At 36.6% G+C, this 22,617-nt stretch overlaps 9 protein-coding genes across 12 annotated transcripts; 2 read left to right on the top strand and 7 right to left on the bottom strand.

Annotated features, from left to right (window-relative positions):
• Nucleotides 1–948: 948 nt before the first annotated feature.
• On the bottom strand, nucleotides 949–2,634 carry LOC17882511. 4 transcript variants are annotated; one of them, XR_002833546.1, is made up of 3 exons: nucleotides 2,125–2,634; nucleotides 1,640–1,768; nucleotides 949–1,243 (listed from the first exon to the last, which is right to left on the bottom strand). XR_002833546.1 is itself a non-coding variant. In XM_006288771.2 (2 exons), exon 1 carries the CDS (start codon nucleotides 2,550–2,552, stop codon nucleotides 2,157–2,159), a length of 396 nt encoding a protein of 131 aa, XP_006288833.2. In that variant the 5' UTR covers nucleotides 2,553–2,629; the 3' UTR covers nucleotides 949–1,243; nucleotides 2,125–2,156. The 4 variants fall into 4 exon arrangements, 2 of the variants coding, with proteins under 2 accessions (XP_006288833.2, XP_006288832.2); XR_002833547.1 differs by having other exon boundaries at nucleotides 2,153–2,634; XM_006288771.2 differs by lacking the exon at nucleotides 1,640–1,768 and having other exon boundaries at nucleotides 2,125–2,629.
• Nucleotides 2,635–3,132: 498 nt separating this feature from the next.
• LOC17883601 lies at nucleotides 3,133–4,094 on the bottom strand. Its single transcript, XM_006286532.2, has 2 exons — nucleotides 3,821–4,094; nucleotides 3,133–3,715 (listed from the first exon to the last, which is right to left on the bottom strand). Exons 1-2 carry the CDS (start codon nucleotides 3,914–3,916, stop codon nucleotides 3,338–3,340), a joined length of 474 nt encoding a protein of 157 aa, XP_006286594.1. The 5' UTR covers nucleotides 3,917–4,094; the 3' UTR covers nucleotides 3,133–3,337.
• A 103-nt stretch (nucleotides 4,095–4,197) lies between these two features.
• Nucleotides 4,198–5,007, top strand: LOC17882270 (mitochondrial import receptor subunit TOM5 homolog). Its single transcript, XM_006288925.2, has 2 exons — nucleotides 4,198–4,393; nucleotides 4,761–5,007. The coding sequence occupies exons 1-2, from the start codon at nucleotides 4,307–4,309 to the stop codon at nucleotides 4,836–4,838; spliced, it is 165 nt and encodes a 54-aa protein (XP_006288987.2). The 5' UTR covers nucleotides 4,198–4,306; the 3' UTR covers nucleotides 4,839–5,007.
• On the top strand, nucleotides 4,844–7,487 carry LOC17882320 (glycerophosphodiester phosphodiesterase GDPD6). The gene is given in 10 exon segments (XM_023781930.1): nucleotides 4,844–4,882; nucleotides 5,407–5,467; nucleotides 5,604–5,785; nucleotides 5,866–6,049; nucleotides 6,162–6,236; nucleotides 6,317–6,399; nucleotides 6,401–6,427; nucleotides 6,501–6,719; nucleotides 6,812–6,967; nucleotides 7,065–7,487. Coding segments are annotated over 10 exon segments (1,206 nt in total). The 3' UTR covers nucleotides 7,245–7,487.
• Nucleotides 7,406–10,322, bottom strand: LOC17881545 (replication protein A 70 kDa DNA-binding subunit B). The gene is made up of 10 exons (XM_006287220.2): nucleotides 10,159–10,322; nucleotides 9,776–9,925; nucleotides 9,530–9,682; nucleotides 9,260–9,437; nucleotides 8,898–9,168; nucleotides 8,580–8,807; nucleotides 8,286–8,509; nucleotides 8,040–8,200; nucleotides 7,816–7,936; nucleotides 7,406–7,723 (listed from the first exon to the last, which is right to left on the bottom strand). Exons 1-10 carry the CDS (start codon nucleotides 10,293–10,295, stop codon nucleotides 7,523–7,525), a joined length of 1,824 nt encoding a protein of 607 aa, XP_006287282.1. The 5' UTR covers nucleotides 10,296–10,322; the 3' UTR covers nucleotides 7,406–7,522.
• A 291-nt stretch (nucleotides 10,323–10,613) lies between these two features.
• On the bottom strand, nucleotides 10,614–13,279 carry LOC17881168. Its single transcript, XM_006289557.2, has 3 exons — nucleotides 12,198–13,279; nucleotides 11,786–12,105; nucleotides 10,614–11,550 (listed from the first exon to the last, which is right to left on the bottom strand). The coding sequence occupies exons 1-3, from the start codon at nucleotides 12,820–12,822 to the stop codon at nucleotides 10,780–10,782; spliced, it is 1,716 nt and encodes a 571-aa protein (XP_006289619.1). The 5' UTR covers nucleotides 12,823–13,279; the 3' UTR covers nucleotides 10,614–10,779.
• Nucleotides 13,280–14,202: 923 nt separating this feature from the next.
• On the bottom strand, nucleotides 14,203–15,687 carry LOC111830202. Its single transcript, XM_023781749.1, has 5 exons — nucleotides 15,626–15,687; nucleotides 15,030–15,112; nucleotides 14,723–14,922; nucleotides 14,491–14,592; nucleotides 14,203–14,410 (listed from the first exon to the last, which is right to left on the bottom strand). Exons 1-5 carry the CDS (start codon nucleotides 15,638–15,640, stop codon nucleotides 14,376–14,378), a joined length of 435 nt encoding a protein of 144 aa, XP_023637517.1. The 5' UTR covers nucleotides 15,641–15,687; the 3' UTR covers nucleotides 14,203–14,375.
• A 260-nt stretch (nucleotides 15,688–15,947) lies between these two features.
• Nucleotides 15,948–17,869, bottom strand: LOC17883939 (PLASMODESMATA CALLOSE-BINDING PROTEIN 2). Its single transcript, XM_006288638.2, has 4 exons — nucleotides 17,619–17,869; nucleotides 17,254–17,493; nucleotides 16,998–17,031; nucleotides 15,948–16,388 (listed from the first exon to the last, which is right to left on the bottom strand). Exons 1-4 carry the CDS (start codon nucleotides 17,668–17,670, stop codon nucleotides 16,121–16,123), a joined length of 594 nt encoding a protein of 197 aa, XP_006288700.1. The 5' UTR covers nucleotides 17,671–17,869; the 3' UTR covers nucleotides 15,948–16,120.
• A 1,485-nt stretch (nucleotides 17,870–19,354) lies between these two features.
• On the bottom strand, nucleotides 19,355–21,879 carry LOC17881114 (flavonoid 3'-monooxygenase). Its single transcript, XM_006287483.2, has 4 exons — nucleotides 21,411–21,879; nucleotides 20,389–20,829; nucleotides 20,116–20,286; nucleotides 19,355–20,029 (listed from the first exon to the last, which is right to left on the bottom strand). Exons 1-4 carry the CDS (start codon nucleotides 21,846–21,848, stop codon nucleotides 19,550–19,552), a joined length of 1,530 nt encoding a protein of 509 aa, XP_006287545.1. The 5' UTR covers nucleotides 21,849–21,879; the 3' UTR covers nucleotides 19,355–19,549.
• Between the last annotated feature and the right edge of the window lie 738 nt (nucleotides 21,880–22,617).

Below are 22,617 nucleotides of genomic sequence, written 5' to 3'. Positions count from 1 at the left end.
AATGTAAGTTTCAGGCGAAATGTTTTCTAATATGTACTATATAATATGCTTTGCTAGTTAAATTTCAACGTACGTATAGCTAATTACAACTGTTTTGCCTATTTCGGACCACAATTTATGAATTTATCATTATTAGCTGCATATGAACAGATCTCTGCGTATGTGTATCATGAGTCTGCGAAGTTTGTCTGGTCGGGACCTAGCTAAGATCAGTTGAATTAAGTTGTTGTTGTCGATGATGATGATGATGAAAGATGATGGGACGACTTCAGTTTCTGTTTCGGAATTTATTTAACTTTGAGTCCGTTGGATTATGTGATATATAAGAAAAATACAGTTTTGGACCTCTATTCCTAGCTAGAAATTTGGTAATTATTTCATACTACTAGCGTTAGATAGAACACGCAATAGTGGTTGCGTCGAAGATATAGTGAACCATTTATTCAGTTAAAATAATTGAACTGGATTTTAAGGAAACCGATTTGAGCTGAATCGAATGGATTTACGAACTGGTTTAAAGTAAACCGTTTCTTTTACGATTTTTCATAGGCGGACACCGTCAAAGAAACTTCTTAGAGTTACGTCACGCCGATGAGTCCCATTTAGACCAAAAGTTGGAATACGTGCAACATGATGAACGTATGCATGTCACATACACAGACATTTTTGGACCCAAATTGCTTAACACGGTACTCTTTTTTATTTTGTTCCTGAGCCGTCGTTCTCTGTCTGTACGGCAGTAAATGCAAAAGGCTCATGCCGAGAGAGTGACATGTCCTTGCAATAGACAAAAGCAAAAGAGGTAAAGGAACAGTAGTTTGGGGTAAGATTCATAAAAACACAACATGCATTGATGGAGATTGCCAGTTTGGTAGTATAATGGCTTTTCGCAGTTTTCTGCTGCTTCTTCTTCTTCTTCTTCTCTTAGTCACTGCTGCAAGAAATATTAAAGGGTCCCCGAAAGCACAGAGACTACTAACTCTCTGTGTTACATTTATAACCATTTCCAAATCACTTAAACTTGAAACAATCACGGGTTCATCATAAACATAGGGAATACGACTGAACAACAATCTTGTTCTTGTGAAGGCAAATGAAGTGTTTTGTAGTTTATAAAGCTACTAGAAATTTTATTAGATAAGGCAAACAAGGGAGAGGTTTTTTTTATCGGAAGTAACGAAATATCACACGCAGTCTTTCGCCTATCACGAGATTACAAGAGAAAGACGAGATGAAAGAAACCCTGCAAAAAAGAAAACATATTCAGTCAGGATATATATGGGAAACTCAAATGATAGTTTTAAGAGACAGAATATTGTTCTGCTTTTACACAATAAAGTGAATACAACATGAATCATCTGAAGTACTAAACTGTCGCAGCAAGTATTAAAGTGTAGGCTGAAGCACAAAAGGAGACATTATCTTAGCTGCTTAGGTCTTAGCTGCTAGCTGATTCAGTACGTTATGACTGCCTAATTTCCCATTTCTTCATACTACTACACAAATATTTCAGCATTATTACAACTATGAGCATTACAAAGTTCATCTAATCAAAGACCTCCACAACCCAATGCTAACTCTAAATCTATTGCAGCAAATTGTGCAGGACCTAACTGGAGAACACAAAAATCTTCCTTACACAAATAATGTCCCAAAGGAAATCCACTAGTCCATTAGCATATGACCACAATTTTCACTCAGCGGCACCCTACTCGAAAAGTCATTCAGTCACTTGATAAAGCAGTGTACATCAAAGCAGAAGCCAATACTGCAATTAACCATATAAGAAAGACTTAACCATATAATTTCAAGTATTAGTTTAAAGACTTACACGGGTAAGCAATCACAACATCACACTAAAGCCTAATAGTATTTTTTTTTTTTTGCAGGAAACAAGATTCAAGAAACTTAAACTGCAACAAAGCTAGAATCAAAAATTCCTAAACTAATTGTTATCTTAGTAGCCTTGAAATTAGATACAAACTCTAAAGCTAAAGTCGAAATTCCAATGCCATTAACAAGAAACTAGATCAATTACACACACCACAAGGTCCAAAGTCCAAACCTATACCACGAAACTTCATAAAATTTTAATGAAATGAATCCGAACAACATAAACCTCACATTTGATAATTCTCATGCGGCCAATCACCTGTTTATTTGACGTAGCCTCCGCCACGCGTGTCCAAATCCTCTTCGACTGTGGTAGTCAGGTAAACGTTAGGGAAGTCCGAGACGTCGAACGTCTTCTTCTCATTCATCATCTGAACAACGTTGTCCTTCTTCAATAGGTAGCGCCGGATCGGTGGGCGGTTTCGGCGCTGATCTCGGCCGTGGTATACGATGTTGTACACGGTCTCGGGATCCGAGGTGGGCACGATCGCCTCTCCATCAGTCGTTGCGGGGCATCGGAGACGATACTCCGTCGCCTTGGGCACAGCTTCGAGATATTCCGGGTGAGCGCAAGGTCCAGTGATCTGCCATGGCTTCTTAATGTATCGCCTAAGGTTTTGCACAAGCGAGGAAGCCGCCGTCGCCGCTGATTTCGCCATGGATGAGAGAGCTTCGCTTCTTGGAGAAAGGCAGATTTGGGCAAACGAGATGAAAACACAAAAAAAAAAAAAAGACTCTGAAATCGAAGAATTATTAAACCGGTCTCAGATTTTACATCTAACCGAGATTTAACCACTAAGTCAGTTAACCGAGATTTAACCTCCCACTCTCCCAGTACTGGTTTGGTTCGTCAATCATTTTAATATTTTGTCACGATGTTTGTTTGTTTATTAAGTAGTAGGCACAAACCAAGAACTGAATCCCATGTATGTAGATGTTGTTGCCAGTTAAATGTAATGGGTTGTTCTTTTCTCTGTTTTGTTTTCACATCTTATTGGCTGATCAGGGTGCAAATCTACAGCTGCTCTGTTTTCACATATGGCATAACCCATCCGTAAAACATGTTCATAGATTAGCAAAGTTAAAAAAACAAACATATTGCTAGCTTTCAGTCAAACAAAAGGTGACAAAAGCCTTTGAACATATATACATACTCTTAACAAATGGTTATGTTGATGGTAGGTAGGTGTTACAGATATAAACTACTTATGTCCGTGCAATCAGATTCTTCCATCAATCTACTTAAAGTTGTTGAAATTCAAAACGTTTATCTTTGGTTCTATATATGAAACCATTTACATAGCAAATACAGAAATGAGTTGAAAATATTAAGATCAAATACATGAGAATCCCATCATAAAGTTTTCCATCTTAATTGCAGAAAAAGCCTCATTTAAGTACCAAAAAAAAAACTGACGGGTTAATCACAACCAAAGAACCAAGGCTAATCAGATTTCTGCAAATTAGAGACAAAACCCGAAGCAGCGAAAGCAGCAGAGCCACCAAGAACAGAGAGCAGGGCAACAAGAACCTGAACCACCACTTCCCATGTGTAATCTTCAGGGACCAAGTAGGCACAAACGGGTCCGAGAAGGAGCAAACCGAGGCTCAAAGTGAATAGCGTCCCAGGCGTTTCAGGGTTAGTGGCGGCAGACAAAACGCCGAATTCCTCAGCTTTGGTTAGCAAACCAAGACGCTCGATGGTCGATAGAGAGAAACCTGATTTCTCTGCTAAAGACAAAAGTCCAGCTTTCTCGGCTTTGGTCAGAAGCTTAAGCTGCTCAACTCTTGTCAGTAGTTTCACCTGCGGAGTCGCTGTACTCTAGTCACACCCACCAAAAAAACACAAAACTCAATTAGAATTGGGAAAGATATATGATATAAAAAGAGGGATCAAATCAATTTCTGAATTGTGTGTAACGTTTACCTTCTTTGAGGATATGGTTCTTGTTACAGACGGTGAAGGCTTCTTGCTCGCCATTGAATGCACTGTGAAAGACGAACATATTATTTTCGCCGCCATTTTCTATAACTCTCTCTCTCTCTCTCTCTTTCTGTGTCACTTACTCTGGTTTTGTCGAAGCTTTTTCTTCAGTGGAGGAAGAACCACCAAGAGACCTTGTAGATCAGACGAGTTTTGAGATTGGTAAGATTGTGTTGTACACGTGTCCTTATATGCTTGGTTTAACTCTTCCCCGGTTGAAATCAATCCAAATCACACCCTTTTTAACCGGTTAGTATTAGTAGAGGTTAGTTTCGTAATTTACAGAGCCCTAAACCCTTGATAGATTAGTTATTGGAAGTGACCGACTAATAATTTAGTCCCGATCCCAAATCGACGTTTTTAAAAGCCCTAGCTTCTCTTGCTTGTCCTCCGAGACCAGACGATCGAAGTTTCGATTTTCTAGCAACAATGGCGAACAATGTTATCTCAATCGACAAGCTTAAAGCTTTCTGGCACTCTGAGGTTCACGACGAACAAAAATGGGCCGTTAACATGGTAAATCTTATCTTTACCTTTTCTCGTTTAGGTCTCTCTTTTGTTTGATTGATACTCGATTGAGCCATCCAAGTCGATTCTCTTGTATGTTTGTTTACTAGACTATGCGATTTTGATTGAAGAGTTGATCAGTTGAATGGTTGTTTAGGGTTTCCGAATTGATTCAGTTGAGCCTGAAATTTTGATGCTTTTGTATGTTCCGAATTAGCTGTGAGCTGATCTTATCTCTGTGTCTTTTATGAAACTTTTGTGTTTGGATCAGAATTTGGGGGTGTTAGGTCTTTAAGAGATTTATAAGTTCATGTTTGGATCAAAATCTGTGTCTTGGAGACAATTCTCATAGGATTATTTTTTTGTTTGGGTGCAGAAACTTGTCCGAGCACTTGGGATATTTGCAGGAGGAGTATTCCTCATGCGTAGCTATGGTGATCTCATGGCAGTTTGAGAAGAATGGAGGAGTCTCTCTTAGTTTACAATTTCTCAGCTCTTGTATTTCTCTATAATTTGGCCTTCTCGTTACTGATTTCATCAATGTGATAAGATTCAAGATTTTGGTCTTGTGTTTCAATGTCTGGGATTTTACAATATGCTAAAGTTCATTTACTGTACAACAACTTAGAATTGCTTATTATCATCGATAATTTCATTTAACCAGAGAGGTTTGACTAAGTAGTCTTGTCACGATCGACAAGCCATTGAATCCTAGCAGGTATATACGTAGTTAACAAAGGATAAAAATAAAAATAAGAACACACATACTGTCTTTGCAATTCAAATCTGCAACTAAATTGCATTGTTCTCTACTTACCTTTACTCTGCATCTTATATCATATATCACCTAGTTAAGTTTATCATATCTCTGTGAATAGAATATTCTTTCAAACAACGTAATGCTGCAAACGAAACAAGAGTTTATTATCTTCTAATTATTAGATATCTTAGTGGGATATTCTTATGCCGATTAGTTTGTTGCGATTTTTTTGGTCTATCTATATAATGTTGGATGCATACAGTTTGGTAGTTGGAGGAGTTGTCAGTTCAATTCAGTCATCAATTCAGTCATGGGCTTCAAGAGTAAGTGTATCTCCAATATGATAGAGAGATTAGAAAGCATAGTTCTTGGCGTTTTAGCTAAACTTGGATTGTTTCTATGTTTAAAGATTTCAAATTTTGATTCTTCGTTTAAGCAATTTTTGTTATACTTTTGCAGTTCTTCTACCATTGCTTTTACTGTCGTTGTTGGTTGCTGAGTGTACCTCAAGGCCATTGTATCGTCTCCCAAGTGAAGCAAAACATGCAACCAAGAAACCCCTTCAGACTTTTCGTCCATATAACCTTGCACACAGAGGATCAAACGGAGAGCTCCCTGAAGAAACTGCCCCTGCATATATGGTACTGGATCTATACAAAAGTTTCTACCTTTACACACTACTTTTGGCCCGGTTTCACAAGGTTGCTTTTTTTAATTGCAGAGAGCTATTGAGGAGGGTGCAGACTTCATAGAAACAGATATTTTATCTACAAAAGACGGTGTTCTGATATGTCATCACGATGTTAATCTCGATGATACAACCGATGTTGCAGACCATAAGGAGTTTGCAGACCGTAAAAGAACTTATGAAGTCCAAGGAATGAACATGACTGGCTTCTTCACTGGTAACTAAAAACACTACAGCAAAACTCCAATAACATTTATTTGGTTTAATACATTTCTTCAGGTTTATTTACATCAAATTTTAACGATGAGGCTGGAAATTTCCGATAACAGTTGATTTTACTCTCAAAGAACTGAAAACACTTGGGGCAAAGCAGAGATATCCTTTCAGGGATCAGCAGTACAATGGTAATATCTTTTCTGTTGTTTACACACTTTGAGATTTACTGTTGGACAATGAATTCTAAACGAGTTATTTGGTATGTCAGGTAAATTTCCAATTATTACCTTCGAGGAGTATATTTCGATAGCACTGGATGCACCTAGAGTTGTTGGGATATATCCAGAGATAAAAAAATCCGGTTTTCATGAATCAGCAAGTAAGCAAAACATAACGTTCGTCACTGATGATAACTATAGAGATTGCTATATGGTTGTTTGAAACTTCTGCAGGTGAAATGGGCGGATGGTAAAAAATATGAGGATAAATTTGTGGAAACTCTGGAGAAATATGGATACAAAGGCTCATATATGTCTGAAGATTGGTTAAAACAGCCAATATTTATTCAGTCTTTTGCAGCAACTTCGCTTGTGTACATTTCAAACATGACTGACTCACCAAAACTGTTCTTGATCGACGATGTCACTATCCTAACCGAAGACACCAATAAGGTCTTTTACATGCTTACATTCTTCCTCTCTAATTTTGTTTTTAAAGCAATCAAAATGGCTTATAGATATAAGATAAATGGATGTTAATGCAGACATATGATGAGATCACATCAGACGCATATTTAGATTACATTAAGCCATATGTAATTGGGATTGGTCCATGGAAAGACACAATTGTTCCTGCGAACAATAACCATCTCATGACACCAACAGATTTAGTTGCAAGAGCTCATTCGCGCAATCTTCAGGTTTGTGTGTAGGACTTAAACTTCTCTCTATACTCTCTACTCTAGCATAATCATTGATTTGTCGCACTGAACTTTACGTGAATAATGTTTTTGCTAGGTCCATCCATACACATACCGTAACGAGAACCAGTTTCTGCATTTAGAGTTCAATCAAGACCCATATCTGGAGTATGATTATTGGCTCAACAAGATCGGCGTTGATGGTTTGTTCACTGATTTCACCGGAAGTCTACACAATTACCAGGAATTGAGGTCTCCTTTGCCTCAGCAACAGTGACTCTCCAGTTGGAATTTGGTTATTTCTTTGCATTCTTAGTTTATTTTCTGTTAGGAAATTTTGTAGATACCTTGGAGCATTCCATTTTTCTTCAAATTTATAATAAATTGCTTCTACTTTTTCCAAATGGCTGTCTGAATTGATCGTCGGAACACTTGCAATGATTTTTAAGTCAATTCTCTAATGACATGAACTAATTTAACCGAGTGCAGACAAACTTACAAACTTTGGGACTCTTTAATTCAACAAAAGCCAGACAAACATATTAAACATTAGAATTACTGAGATGTCTTGTTCTTGGAAATGTCTTGAAGCAATAATCTTGTTTCAGCAGCAAAGTCAATCGGAGAAACACCTCTTACAGTTGTCCTCTGTCTCTTCTCACCGTTATACTCTTGCTGAGAAACACTGATCCTGAAGAGATGTGATGACCAAGTAGCTTCTTTCAGTTTTGTCTGAAACTCATTCACTTCACCTTCCTGGAGAAAGCCAAAATAATCGTATCATATATCAGAACCTGAAGAATTAGGAATGTGTTCTTAAAGGTTTTGAATGGTTTTAGATTTCTTACCTCTGATTTTAGTATATTGAGTTCATCGGCTGTGCAGCCAATAATCTTCTCTGCTTCATCATTGAATGCAGAAAACCAAGTTTCCCCCATTGAGTCAGAGACTTTCACCGCCATTATGTACCTGATCCAACAAAAAGTACACATGATTAAGGAGGAACACAATATAAAGAAGATCTAATGTTTGTTCTTGAATAGGATTTTTATGAATCTCACTGTCATCCTACCTTAAACTGCATTCTTGATCCTTTTTCTGACAACCTTCACACCAATAACCAGAGTCCATTGCTTCAGTAACTTTCTTGTTACAGGTCTTGCAAGCACGGTACCACATTGTCTGGTCTGGCTTGATGAAGCTTATGTAAGCTCTAGTACTGAAGAATACAGGCTGCAGTATATATCAGGACACATAAATCAACTTCTGTCTCCCGGATCTTTAAAATGTAAATAATATGTAAAAGTGTTTTAAGTACCTTCTCCTCGCCTAAAGATGGGTTGCTATTGATGTGAGAAAGAGAAACTCTGTCAGAATACATGGATCTTGATCCATTGTTGGCAGAAGAACTCATCCCAGAGCCAATGGTAGACATAGATGTCTCTTTACCTTCAGAATCATACCAAGATTTCAACTTTGTAGCTTCTGGAGAATCAGGATTTATCACCACACTGCTTCTGCTGATCGTAGACAATGAAACACCTAGCAAAATAGGTTTACGTCAGCACCTAGTTAAACAAAGTGCCTATTTAGAATAAAAGTCAATAAATACCTTGAAAATCTCCAACTTTGAGAGACTTAATAGCGATAACAGGGTGATTATCAGCCATGTCTAGCAGCTCTTGGCCTATGCCAGTAGCTAGATCATTCCAAAGGGACACAACAACAGTTTTCTTTGTCTCATCAGCTAAAGTTATATCCCTCTTTGGGATCATCTCATTGTCATTTTTCCTTCTAATGCTCATGGTAGGAGAAACACTTTGAACAACACCAATAACATCTGGAAAGGAAATAACATTAAAGTCCCTAAATATCATTATAGACAAAATTTTACCAACAAGAAGAGTTCTATACAGGAAACAGCTCTTACCAATGAGGTCTTTCTGATTTACGTATGTACCCAACTCATCAATGGGTACAAAGTTGAATTTTATTTCAGGGGTAAACATTTCTTCGTTACTAGCTTCTTCAACCTCTGAATTCTCATTTAGAGTCATCTCATAATCATTCTGAACCGTCTTGAACTGCTTATTAGCAAGCTTGAGCGATCCTCGAGATATATAGTAAACCTTTCCCTGCTCGAATCTGTCATAAAACTTCTTTGCAGCTGCGTTAAACATGGTTGCCTGAATCTGTGTTCCCTGGATTTCCATACAACAAATAATATCAGTGAAACCACATAAAGTCTAAGACAGTAATCAGAAAGCATAGAATTCATGAAAGCAGCCATACTTCCTCATCAGTCAGTTCCACATTAAACACACATCCTTCTCCTCTAGCGTTATTGTAGGTTCTCATGACTCCTTTGTTTGTGACACGGACTTTAATGGTCCAACTTCCTTGATAAGGGTTCAAGGACACAAGAGGATGAACCCTCCTGGTCATGGCCATTCTTGCAGCTGGTGCAGCACTAAAAAAACCACAGAGGTTGGTGTTAAGCAACATTCATAACAATTCAGAAAAATAATATGAAGTCCAAGAAATTGACAAAACTTCGCTTACTTTCCCCTTTGCTCATTGATAATCTGTGAAGCTGATTTGGCAAGAAACTCCTGCTTAGGTTTCAACACTATGCCTGTGGAAGCTTTAAAGTCGGACTTAATCTCTGAGTCAAGCGCAGAAGCAACAGCCTCACATTTTGTTATAAGCATATATCTGAAGGAGGAAACAGAGAAGACAAAGATTGGCTTTTGTTTACTTAACAATCTTGGATCATCAAAGAAGCTGTAAGAGATAAATTAAACTTACTTTTCTTCTGATTTGCCAGGAATATCATTAACGGTATAATCAAGGAGACGAATGAGACCCAAACTCTGAATCTTTCCAGAGATGATATCAGATGTCAACGACGCTGGTAACATTGCTTTAATTTTCGTCTTCCCGTCATTGGCACTAAACCTGAAAAACGCAAAATCACATGTCAAGCAAGATAGACGGAAATTAAGATTGAAATTGATAAATCCAAAAATAGATCTCTCATAGCTAACTCATGAATTGGCAAGTCTCTAACAAAACCCAGATCTCAAAACCTAATCTATGGCTACAAGTTTCAGGATAAATAATTCAGAAGAACCCAGATTGATTATATACAAAATCTAGAGAGGTATATATAAAGGAGGTAAGAAACGTACGTATATCGATTTCCAACAGCCTTAAGATCTACGACTTGGACGACGATTTGGGGTCGAACCGAGGATGAATCAACGGATCCATTCGATAACACTGTCGCGATACCGTCTTGTGTCACTGCTGAGTTCTCCATCTCCATCTCTCTCTCTATCTCTATCTTTCTCGAATAAATTAATTCAGGGGAAAGGAAGCAGAATGAGAGTGGTTTTGTAAAATAGAAGATTTGCGCGGGAGCTAATAGATTTTTTGGTTAATTGTTCCCGCCGATTTGACTTCTCTTGCTTTCCAAACCTTACCGCCTCTTCTTGCCTCGTTTTTGCTTTTTTTTTTTGGCGCCTCGTATCAAACCCTCTCGCTTCGTTAGAAGGTTCGGCAGAACTTTGTATATCTGTCACTGTGTTTTAGGCTTTTACTTTTAGCTTTGAGACTTGTTATTTCTTCAGATAGATACATTGAATTGGACAAAAATACTTTTTTTCTTCTTCCCTTTTTCCAGTTTGTTTGGATCTGACATCATAAGTTGTACCAATCTTTTACATATATACACATACACACACCAACTAACTAGAGACGTGTATAATTTCCACAGAAACAATGAGAATTTGAAGTATGCTTTATTTTGTCTATCGATGCTGTTCTATATCTTCCATGAGAAACAGCATCTTCTGGGCATTGAACACAGCAGAAGACCCTTGTTTTGTTTTCTCAACAATCTGTTTTATCAGATGCTTCTCTATCTCATCTTCTTCTTCTTCTTCTTCGTCGCTCACACCAAGTAGATCTTGCAGCCTGGAGAAATTCACATCCTCTGAAGTTCTTGAGGAACCCTTTCTGTAATCTTTATGGCTCCAAGGTGAGCTTTTGCTTGTCAAAGACAGTTCCTCTTGTCGCTCAGTCTCCTGCATCTCACATTGTAAATCATCTTCTTCTAAATAATCGTTTATATCCATCAGTTCCTCGTAAGATTCGTTGAATGCATCAAGTGCTCCCCCTGCTAAATTCATAACCAGAGGTTGGATTTCTGCAGGACTATGCTTCTTCTCTCCACAAACTGGAATATTCGAGTCTCTCTTGTAATTCATCACTTCATGGCTTTCCCAAGTCCTTATCAATGGTCTCTTCTTTTCCTCTGCTTCCATGACCAGCTGTTCCAATTTCCTCTCGCTCTCTTGTAAAGCAATCTCAAGTTCTTTTATCCGTCTTTCATACCGTGAATTGATAACTCCGAGCAGACGCAAACTTAACTCCCGAGGTGAGACAATATAGTTTCCTGATGCAGGTGTGGAGTTGCCACTCCATTCCTGGTTGGTCTCAGTTTCACCAAAACACTGCCTTTCAACCAGATCATCTCTCAGCTCGCCCTGCGCAAATTCTTCTTCAAAATCTGGCTCCAGCTGCAGAATCGCGAAACTTTTTACAAGCTGAACAATGGCTACTCTATAGATGATTAAACAATGGCTACTCTTAAGATCAAATATCTGCTTAGCTAAAATTTCATATATTGGTGAAAACCAGCATTTTTAGTGCAGCCAGATAACTTCCAGAATGAACAGACATGATGGACCAAAATGGGACAAAGATTCCGGTAAAGCAGAAGGAAAGAGCAAAAGTTAAGAGTAAAAAGCTCACCTCAAAGATATCTGAGAATTTTGTCTCAATGTTGGAAGTACTTATGTTGATCTCCAGCCTTTCAAGTTCAGCTTCAAGTTCTGCTTCAATTTTACTTATAGATTCTGATTTCTCTGCTGTCTTTCCATCACCACTGTGTAAATCATCTTTCACTGTCAATGAGTCTTTTGTCTCAAGCTCATCTTCTAAATCCTTTACCAAATTATCTGTCCGCTTTGACTCTACTCTGACCTTGTTTAGTTCGGTTTGGTTTGCTACAAATGCTGACATTATCCCAATTGAAATCCCAACGCATAGCAGCATCACTGCATCATCTGATCCTGAAGAAAACATATAACATATTAAGTCTTCTCCTTTGTCAGTACAAACAAATCTTACATTCTAAAAAGATAGCAAGAACTAAGAAGTTTACCAATCCCATAATCCGATCTTCTACTAGCACTTTTTGCATTTCCAACTCCCCTCTTAGCATAAAGAACTGAAGATTCCAACTTCCTAAGCTGAGGAATCCCGCATTCCGGAACATGCTGGCTAATAGAATCTTTAGTGTTGTTGCTAATCACTTTTCTACCATCAGTAACAAGCAAGGGCCTCAAAACTGAACCACAAGGTGATGGAAACGAGCTATGCATATATTCCTCCACGGAGAATTTCTCTCTATGTAACCGAGACATTACGGTCTTCTCCATAGAAAAAGGCTTGATATGACGCTGATTTCTCCTAAGAAACGCTCTGTTCCCAAAAGAACCTGTCGGAATCTTATCATTACTTCCAAAATACTCCTCATTACTCGAAGCTACTTGCACTTCAAATACATTGCCACATTCAGAAATATCCAAAGTTTCCCCATTTAGGCAAGCCTCAAAGTTTTCTTCGTTTGATTCCTTGACTCTTGCCAATTGACTAGCCAAACTTCTCGGAGATTCTAGCTTCACATTAGTCAAATCTTTAGAAGACGATTCACCTTTTGATACATTTTGCAAATGTTTGGTTACATATCCTGTAGCAGCAGTAGCTGCGATTAACCATAGATCCATTTTCTTCTCTCTTTGTCGTCAACAATCAAGAGAGCACTTGGATCCTATCCAATCCAGCTCCACAAAGATTCGACCTCATCGAAAACATTTCATACGAATCAAACGGACTCACTCCAGCTTTAGAAGAAAATGCTGAGCCTTTCGATTACGAAGAAAGACGCTATAATAAACATAACAGCTACCACACCTATAAGAGAAGAAACCCAAATTCTCAAACTTCCACAGGAAAACTCAGAAACCCCAAAAGAAAAACCTAATGCGGAAATCGAAGTACTCAGCAATATCAATTGGAGAACCCCAGAAAAAGCATGGAACTTTCCATCAGAGAGAAGGTGATGAGCAGTAATCAAAGAAATAAGGAAGAAAAGAGCAAGTTATTGAAGAATAAACTGGAGGAGATTAAAGGAAGGAAATGATCTTCATAGGCCGGCAAGTTATTGAAGAAGCCGTACGAGCTTCCAAGGGGTACTACAATAGCTAAATTCCCCAAATAATTGAGAAAGAAAAACAAATGTCGTCAAAGACATCCGGTTCATATCGGTTTATTTGGTTTACCGATTTATTAGCTTTCGAAATATACAAACCATATAAATTCTCCATTCGGTTCGGTATAGTTTTCTTTCACGCTGAAATAACCAAGAAACAATTTAAAAGCAAAATAAATAAATACACATTTTACTTAGATAATGATAAGTTGATAACTAACTATGGATATACATTTATGTATGATAAATTTGTAATTAATGTAATTGCGCAAAAGAAATATAAATGTAATTAAGGTTTTATGGGATGGTTTAAGATATTTTGAAAATGAAACCAAACAATATACATATATGAAGTTAAAGTACCACCATATTTACTCAAATGGTAAAGTTAAAATTTATCAACAACTCGACACACCAATAATTATGTAATTTTTTTTTTTTTTGGTCAACGAGGTAGTTATGTAATTTTTAAATTTGCTAAGTGAAGATAAGTTTTGTTTAGTTTTATAATTTAATAAAGAAAAGTAATGGTTAAAAAGAAAATTTAAAATCTGATATACTTTGTTTCTATAGCAAAAATTGATATATTTTTGTGTTGTTGATAGCAAAATATATGATAACAAATTGTAACGGTTATTTTTAAAATTCGCGTGATAATTTAAAAGCCGATTAGATATTATCATTTAAAAATAATATTAAAACCCGCTAAGTTTAAATGTGCAAGTATTTGCGCATATATCAAATGATCTTCTAATTCATAGCAAATCAATCAGCATTGTATTTTGGTAAGTCACATGTTCTACACATCATAGGAGAGCTCACAAATCAAACAATTTTTTCAGCATCAAATATATAAAATATGATGAAATCAAAACAATGAGTTTATAGACCGGATATAAAGTAAGAAAGAAGGAATGTCAATGTGAGCAAGTCACATGTCAGTAAAGTCCAATCTCACCTAGCTTGTAAGTAACTTGAGATCCAAGGAAAATAAGACCCGAAAATCTTAGATACAGATCCAATCACTTAAGCAACTTAAGCAAAGAAGAAGCTCAGGTGAAAACTGTCTTAATCAAACCGTTTAGTTCTTTCAATGTCTTCTTCTACAAAAAGAAACCACATTATAAACAGACACATAAGCACAATCTCATTTACTAACAGAACAACAAGTCGTGGTTCTCACCTGCAAGCCGAAGCGTCGTACGTTTTCTTTTCGGAAAAGGAAAACCCAAAACTCGTGGTCGATGTTTCCTGATTGATAATATATCACTGGATACCAAAGAAGCTATCAAAAACAAAAATTAGGCACCTCATGTAGATTAGTTCAACTGTTCAAGGACTAAGCATTATAGGATCATCCATAATCCTAAACACATTACACTTGAGTAAAATAAAAAGCATAAACTACATATCACCTTTATCAGGACATGAATGTGACAACAACATGAGTCCATTAGAAGTGCTACTTTGAAGGACCGGTGTAGGATTTTCTTCCTCAGCGTTACCAGATAAGTTGTCTTTAAGATCTGATACTTGTAAAACGCAGGGTGGGGATCTGCACACTTGACATAGCCACATGTTGGGGACAGATCGTAAGCAGATGCTTGCGCAGTAGCTGCAGAGACACGGAATAGAAAGATCCATTGAAAAAAAAATCATAATCATGTAAAAGAGTATTATACATTACTGCATGAGTAGACAAGAATTGAAACAGGGGCATACATATGCTCTCTGACTGTTCTGCAATTGTAACAAGTCATGATGTAATCCTTAACGCCAACATCCCCACATACCTGACAAGGCTCCTATGTAACAACAATCGAGTTAAATCTCTGACTTTTAACGATAGTCATGCCTAAAACAACAAGGGCATCCTAATTACATGAGTCAATAAACAGAATCTTGTAGTATTTGATATGACCAGTCATACATGTTTCTCGCTGATTCTCACGTTTTCTTTACTAAAGCAATCAAAAAGTTGTGAAATGTCCTAGGCAGTGATCTTCTTGAAGAGAAAAGACAAATCCAATTGAATTGCAGAAGAATAAAATGTAATCAGAAGATAAATCAAGATTAATTGTATAATAAACTCAGATCACATACTCTTTTTTGTTTTTAGATTTCACAAAAACTCAAAAGACTCGGTGAAAACTAAAGAAAGCCAAAGAAGAAGCATTAGACAAAACACCGCCCGATTAAAAAAAAACAGAACAAGATTTGTTTAAATATATAATTTCTGGGTCCACATAATATTTTGTCTCTCTATTCACACAGTTCTTGAAATTGTTATTCAATCAAAACGAGTGTGAGAATCTTACGGTTGGATTCACCATAGTTTCTTGATCTCTTAAAGATCTCCCAACAGAGATGGTTGGTAGTCTTGAAGTAGAAGTAGAAGACGAAGAAGCGGTTTTCTTCATCTGACTCTTAATCAAATCATCGATCCTTCATATTTTATGTTATACAGAGCGAAACACTCTAACTCGGCCAGAGTGTTTCATAACCACACAAAACCAAACCAAACCAAACCAAATTGAGATGTTTTACCCTTTATTCATAGGCGCACAAAAATGGAATCTAATCAACACTGAATCCTAACCGAACCATAACTTTAACTTTATAGAAAGATAAATATTAAATAATGGGTACAAAACCATTTATAGTAGATTTGGTTTAACATTGAGAACCGTTTTCTTAAACCGGAAATTAAAAACCGAACCGAAATCTGGAATCTAATATAAAATCATCTCTAATACAACAACGATAACATTTTTTCCCCGACTGAAGAGAAAAAGAAGATGGCAATTCGTTCTTCAGAGCATCATCAAGACAGACCACAAGCCGGTGAAGAGAAGGGTGTAGGAGTTATGGAGCGTGAACCCAGAGCTTTCGGTTGAGTAATCCGGGTTTAAACCGGTTCCAGTGGCATCAGTGACATTGCCTCCTAATAATCCGGTTGTTGGTGTGCCAGTGTATGGACTGTTCCCACCGGGAAATGTGTTGATGCTGCTGCTTCCTTTTGGACTGTTTTTGCCTGGCGGCGTCGCTGTGGTACTGCCGCTGCTGCTTCCACTAGAACCACTGTAAAAGAACACAGTCATAACACTCATAATCAACCTATATTACCTAATCCAAAATCCTTTTTTACGAAAAGGTAAAAAAGTTGTATAGTTTTGAAGTTTTTTAAAGAGATGGAAATAGTAGTTTGTATCAATTGGCGCGTTAGTACGTTTATAAAAAAAAAATCATCGTTAGTGTGTGATTTCCAACAAATAAAAAGGTGTCTGGATTCTTATAGAAAAATATAGACCAAAACAGATTAAAGCAGCAGAATGAAAACAATGCTAAGAGAAGCAAGTCAATACACTAATCACAGGTTCCAAACTTTCTAATCCCAAAAGAGGCAATTGAATTGTTGAAGATGTGATCCAATGTTTCGTAATAAATAATAAATAATAAAAGTGCACTTTAAACCCAAATTAAGCTTTTAATCCACTTTTTTCTTTTTCCCACAAATAGTCATTAGAAGTTAAGTTAATCATTCATTAAAGTGTAGTAGTATCAGATATAGTTAATCCACCATTAACACGTGTAGTATCAAGTAGAGATTATATCGTTTTGCTTTGGCTCTGCTTCAATTTCTAGATAAAGCCATTAATGGAATAAATGTGTAGAAGCAAAGAGCCGTACCTAGCACTAGAAGGGAATGCACATCCTGTATAGCCTGTGACAAAACATAGTTCACACACATCAAAGAAAAAATGTCAAAAAGATCTTAAATCTCGTCTGAACTTGAATCTCTAGTATACTCTAACGATCTTTAATACCAGTTCATTTAAGCGTAATTACCAAAAGACCTTGAAATCTTTGTTCTATAACTCCAAAGCTTAACAATATTGGTTTAATATATAGGATCACAAGAGTATCAGATCTGTGAGGAGCTTACTGGGATCAGTGGTGGTAAGAGTGGCAGAACCAGTGAAGTTACAAGAGTCAGAAGCTTGACCTTTCTTTTGAAAGAAGCTATTGACAGCATAGCTACAATGAGCCCTAACATTGTCAGGGTTGAAGCAAGACCCTTTTGGGCGAGTTGGGTTACAGTCAGCTCCATTTCCACAGGCGTAGTCTAATGTCTTTTGTAGCACAGAGTCACTCAGCCCTGTTTTGCACACACACCATGAGGCACCTACCAAAGCAAAAGAAAAATACGAAGAGGAAAGTTATGGTAAGGTCAAGGCTTTGACTGAAACTACGTTCCCATCAATAGACACATTCTAGATAAGACATGGGAAGGAGAGCGAGTGTTCTTACTAGAATGGCCAGCCATGAGGAGACTGAGGAGATAGAGAACCAGAGCAGCCATGGATGGTGTCGATGTATACAAATGCCACTGTTACACTTGTTGAGAGGGAGAGAGAGATAGATCTTGTGATAATGTTGGAGGAGAAGAAGAAAGAGAGGCGTTGCACAAAGTAACGAAGGGAAAAGATAGACAGTGATAGAGAGAGAGAGAGAGAGGCAGTACTGGAGATTGAGAGTGACTACTTGTTCCGTGACTCTTGTTTCTTCTATAGCCCTTCTTGAGTCAGCTTTTCCTAGCTCTCTGTGTGAACACACCGGGCGAACTTGTAAGTACACCTTTTTGAAAATTTTATATTTATCACAAATCTTTTGTTTAGGTTGATGCTTGTAATCCATTTTAAAGTAATTACTAGATTCGGACCCGCGCTACAGCACGGGGGAAATAATTACATATATATAACTTTTAACGGATTAGAATATGTTACATTTTAATTTTGTTACAGTGCAGTCGATTACGGTAAATCATATATTTGTATAATAAGTTTAAATAAAATAATAAAGGAAAAAGCGAGTAAATAATCATATACTAAGTTTTGATACAACTAAAAACACGGTTAAAATTTAACAACACGAAATAATATTTGTCGATAAATTATTTCTTTTGACCATTTTTGTAGTAAAAGTACGAATATACGTAAAAATTACATATTTACAATATATTTTTTGAAAGTCCAACCCGTAACAGAATTTATTTCGTAAAAAACATTATTCGTAACTCGCTTTATCATTATAATTCTGATTTTAACAAACTACCCTTGAATTATCTAAAATTTACACAGTTTGCTATATAATATATTTTATCAATAAAAAATATGTCTCCAAATTACATTTATGTCTTCAAAAAATATTTCAGTACTTTAAATTCTAAAAGTTTTATATATTTGAACTTTTTATTTATAATATTTTGAAACTATTTGAAATTTTAAATATGCTTATGTAACAATGATTTTAATATTGGTCATACTTATAATGATTTTAAACTATTGTCCAAAATATTTTATCGAGTGTAGTTGAGTATTATATATCCGTTTTGAAAAATTCAAATTGCACATATGCAAAAAAAAAGTTAAATTTTTATTAAATATTTATATTATATAGTATAATATTATAAATTAAAAATAATATCAAATAAAAGTGAAAGAAAAATAATATTTTTTAAATAGATTGTATTAAATTAGTTAGAGAAATATTAGTAAATCCTATAATTAATTATGGAAATAATACAATCCTAAATTTAGATTTGGAAAGTATTCGGTGTATGTATCCAAACCCATTAATATATCCAATTTTATAAGATCCAATTACAAATTTTGGGTAATTTTTTGAAATTGACCCGACCCGAAAACACTTTTTGTACTTCTCTTTTACTAATATAGGGATGGACTAAAGAAAATAAAAAAGTCATAATTAAAGATGTAATTTGTAGAGTTTTAGAAAAAAAAAAAAGAGAGGAACACAATTTACTATTAGTAATTTTCTATTGTCTACAAAGATTTTACTATTTATATTACTTATTGGAAAATGCCAAGTGAATGTGTTGCAGAAATGCAGATTTGCAGGTGGTGGTGTTCCACCTATATATGAAATAATAGAAAAAATTCTGATATTGTTGGCCAAAAAATCTAGATTTTTAATTGCATCTGGTACTGTAAAACCTAAAAGATATGTTTTATTTTGCTCGAATGTAAAAAAAAATAGTGTTAAAATTTGTTCCCAAAACAAACATTATTAAGAACTCACAATACTTTGTTCAAAGAAAAAGAAAAAAAAAACTCACAATACTATTTGATTACTTGGTTTAGCGTTACACATTCTTACATAAAAGCTTACTCCGGATCAAATTAAGCCCTATGCCTTGTCGGAGAAGCAAACTTAGATTTTTATCCCGATCTTAGTCCATAAACATTCGGAGCCAACCTTGGCTTAGGATGCACCACCAAAGGAACCGCTCTTTGCAGAGTAAGCCCATACTTCTCTTCCATATTCAGCTTCTCCGGCGTAACTCCTCCGGCCAATTCCCATTCGAATCCGTGAACCAACGTCGCCGTTAGTATCTGAATCGTACGTAACCCTAAACTTAAACCAGCACAGATTCTTCTCCCGGCTCCAAACGGTATAAGCTCGAAATCGCTTCCTTTCACATCGACGCCGGATTTTTCACCACCGGGTAAAAATCTCTCGGGTTTGAACGCTAACGGGTCGGACCATTGATCCGGGTCACGGGCTATGGCCCATATGTTGGTCAAAAGAGTGGATCCTTTCGGGATATGGTAACCGTTGATCTCACAGCTCTCTGATGCGATGTGTGGTAACGAGAGTGGTGTTGGCGGATGTAGCCTAAAATTCTCTTTGATAACCGCCTGATTTTAAAACCAAAACCGGATTCAAATATAGCTCGACAGCAAACAAAATTTAATTCCAAATTCCCGATTTGAGTGAACCGTACCTGAAGGTAAGGAAGCTGAGAAATGTCTGACTCGTTAACGAGCCTGTCACGGCCCACTACGGAATCAAGTTCTTCTTGGGCTTTGGTCATTATATCCGGGTGACGGATAAGTTCAGCTATAGCCCAGTCAACCGTACTTGCGGACGTGTCAGTTCCAGCTGCGAACATGTTCTGTAATAATAATTTTAAAAAAACAATCAATATGGTTTTTGCTTATCATATAAATAAATATTAAGAAATTTAATATAAATACGAATAGGAAGTAGTACGAACCAAGAGCAATGCTTTAATCTCAGTATCCGTTAAGCTTCCTCCATCACCGTCAAAATCAGTTCCTTTAAGCGAGATTAGAGTGCTAAGCATATCCGTATGCTTTTGATCTTGACCGTTCATCTCGTGCTCCTCCAGAATCGAGGATAGAAAAGCGTCAAATCTCTTGTGGAGCCGTTTCATTTTACCAGCGACGCCTTGTAAATCCAACCAGTCGAGTGACGGCACGAAATCTCCGATGTTAAAGACTCCGGCAAGAGCCATCATCTCCGTCACCATCGATCGAAACTCTTCGGCTTTGTGATCGGCGTCGGGGCCGAACAGTCGCCGTCCGATCATTTCTCGTCCGAGTGAGTTGATAACACACATGTTCACCAACTGCCCTAAATTCACGGCTTTCGTGCCTACACGTGCTAGCTCCCCCGAGAGCGTTCCAACCTCTTCCTGTCAAATTTCAGTTTGATTTTTTTCTTTAATCCCAGTTAGATCTTTCCAAGGAAGAATAATTAAAATTATATAAAACGTAATTAAGGATCTTTATAATTTTACTACAAACTATATTAACCCAATAGCTTCACTAAATCTCAATTTGTATAAAATTTCGGTTTTTTTTTTAAAAAAAAAAACATTTCTATTACGAAAACTTGCTATATAATCTAATTAATCTTGACGTATCTTATCATTCATCAATATGTTTTGGCGAAAAATGCAGATAATTTTGAAATAGCATATACATAGTAGTCTCGAAATTCAGAAACTCGTGTGTCACTACCTTTTAAGTAACAATGTGGTCCATACAATTATATAATTTTGGTAAGTATTTTTTGTCGGTATATTCTGAACTCTCCACTATTAGGAATTCTCAATTTTTCTCTCAGATTATTTTCTTAATTACCAGTTAGTATCACAGTTATATATATATAGAAAGATCAAAACATAGAAACGACATGATTAAAATTTTTACAGGTAAGCTAGCTGCTATAGCGTTAGAAAATGAGAATAACGTTTAATTGTTATGGTTTTACCTGTCGAATATGTTTGAAATCTTCGAGAGCTTTAGCTGAAAAGAGATGAACAGAACTGATTTTTCTCAACATTCTCCATCGTTGTCCGTAGGGCGCAAAGACAAGATCTTGGTAGTTGTAGGCCATATGTTTGGCTCCGGAGTTAGGTGGTCGGCTAGCGAAGTTGGCGTCGTGGGTTTTCAAGAACTGCTCGGCCACGGATTTAGAGGCGGCGACCACGACGTCCACGAACCCTAATCGGAGGTGGAGTATCGGTCCGTAAGTGGTTACCATGGCGGCTAGAGTTTGATGGGGCTTGGTGCCCATGTGAGGGAGGTTTCCGACTATAGGCCATGGATTTGGGCCTGGTGGGAGGCGGTGGTTGCGGCGGAGAGAGAAGAGGAAGAGGAGGCAGAAGAGGACAGTGGCAAGGACTATAGTAAGGAAAAGAGGCGTCATAGAGTGTGGTTGGTTTTGAATGGTAAGTGAAAAAATGAGGCATAACATATATATATATATATAGCTTTATATAAGACTATAGAGTAGTATGTATTTTTTTCTTATATCAAATTATGGGTTTGTCCAAATATATATATATATATATATATATCAAATTCATGCATGTTTTTTGAAAAATTGTAAATTGATTTCTAAGCTTAATTAATCCGATTTCGAACATTTACATTTAGTACGATTTGACTAGCCAAAATGGAAATTTTTTTTATAAAAAGTTTGGGGTTATTTTAGAATTTGGTTTCGATTTATTTAATTTTAAACACACATTTATTGATCAGTAGTAAAGAGAGAGAGACTCGCCAGAGAATAAATTGACGTTTCAAATAATAATATACGTATATGGGATCCTACCACGAATTCAAAGATACAATTTACCAAAAATGATAGTTCCGGTTATTCAGGGCCGCAACGAATGGGAGAGGCTTGAATGGTAGGTGGGATTTTTAGGTCTGGTTCGATATGATCATCGATACATTTGTGAAAGGTGATTGGTTAGTATATATCTCTTATAGAGTGACTCGAAGAACGTAAGTCGAAAATAAAAGTAATTACGAGAACAATCTCATGTTAGGGAGAAGCCACTAATACATGCGAGAACATCTAAAAATAACAAACATACTAAACTAGTAAATTATATGTTATGCAAATTTCGCAAGCTACGTACCAAAATGGAAAGTTAAAATTAAAAATACTATATATATGTATATGTATT

The sequence above is a fragment of the Capsella rubella genome, unplaced genomic scaffold (genome assembly GCF_000375325.1).
Source record: "Capsella rubella cultivar Monte Gargano unplaced genomic scaffold, Caprub1_0 scaffold_6, whole genome shotgun sequence".
Taxonomy (NCBI): domain Eukaryota; kingdom Viridiplantae; phylum Streptophyta; class Magnoliopsida; order Brassicales; family Brassicaceae; genus Capsella; species Capsella rubella.
The sequence above is the reverse complement of the archived record's forward strand: the minus strand, read 5'-3'. Positions and strand labels throughout refer to the sequence as shown.

Coding starts and splice junctions, on each gene's coding strand:
- LOC17882511 (XM_006288771.2), bottom strand. CDS start 2,552: ATGGCGAAATCAGCGGCGACGGCGGCTTCCTCGCTTGTGCAAAACCTT.
- LOC17883601 (XM_006286532.2), bottom strand. CDS start 3,916: ATGGCGGCGAAAATAATATGTTCGTCTTTCACAGTGCATTCAATGGCG. Junction 3,716..3,820: donor GAACCATATCCTCAAAGAAG/GTAAACGTTACA, acceptor GGGTGTGACTAG/AGTACAGCGACTCCGCAGGT.
- LOC17882270 (XM_006288925.2), top strand. CDS start 4,307: ATGGCGAACAATGTTATCTCAATCGACAAGCTTAAAGCTTTCTGGCAC. Junction 4,394..4,760: donor AAAAATGGGCCGTTAACATG/GTAAATCTTATC, acceptor GTTTGGGTGCAG/AAACTTGTCCGAGCACTTGG.
- LOC17881545 (XM_006287220.2), bottom strand. CDS start 10,295: ATGGAGATGGAGAACTCAGCAGTGACACAAGACGGTATCGCGACAGTG. Junction 8,808..8,897: donor AAATCAGAAAGACCTCATTG/GTAAGAGCTGTT, acceptor TTTCCTTTCCAG/ATGTTATTGGTGTTGTTCAA. Junction 7,937..8,039: donor GATCAAGAATGCAGTTTAAG/GTAGGATGACAG, acceptor TTGTTGGATCAG/GTACATAATGGCGGTGAAAG.
- LOC17881168 (XM_006289557.2), bottom strand. CDS start 12,822: ATGGATCTATGGTTAATCGCAGCTACTGCTGCTACAGGATATGTAACC. Junction 12,106..12,197: donor AAGATCGGATTATGGGATTG/GTAAACTTCTTA, acceptor TGTTTTCTTCAG/GATCAGATGATGCAGTGATG. Junction 11,551..11,785: donor AATTCTCAGATATCTTTGAG/GTGAGCTTTTTA, acceptor GCGATTCTGCAG/CTGGAGCCAGATTTTGAAGA.
- LOC111830202 (XM_023781749.1), bottom strand. Junction 14,923..15,029: donor AGAACAGTCAGAGAGCATAT/GTATGCCCCTGT, acceptor GTGTCTCTGCAG/CTACTGCGCAAGCATCTGCT. Junction 14,593..14,722: donor ACATTCATGTCCTGATAAAG/GTGATATGTAGT, acceptor TGTTTTTGATAG/CTTCTTTGGTATCCAGTGAT.
- LOC17883939 (XM_006288638.2), bottom strand. CDS start 17,670: ATGGCTGCTCTGGTTCTCTATCTCCTCAGTCTCCTCATGGCTGGCCAT. Junction 17,494..17,618: donor CCTCATGGCTGGCCATTCTA/GTAAGAACACTC, acceptor TTGCTTTGGTAG/GTGCCTCATGGTGTGTGTGC. Junction 16,389..16,997: donor GCATTCCCTTCTAGTGCTAG/GTACGGCTCTTT, acceptor GTTCTTTTACAG/TGGTTCTAGTGGAAGCAGCA.
- LOC17881114 (XM_006287483.2), bottom strand. CDS start 21,848: ATGACGCCTCTTTTCCTTACTATAGTCCTTGCCACTGTCCTCTTCTGC. Junction 20,830..21,410: donor ATTTCAAACATATTCGACAG/GTAAAACCATAA, acceptor GAAATTTGACAG/GAAGAGGTTGGAACGCTCTC. Junction 20,030..20,115: donor CTCAGCTTCCTTACCTTCAG/GTACGGTTCACT, acceptor TTTTAAAATCAG/GCGGTTATCAAAGAGAATTT.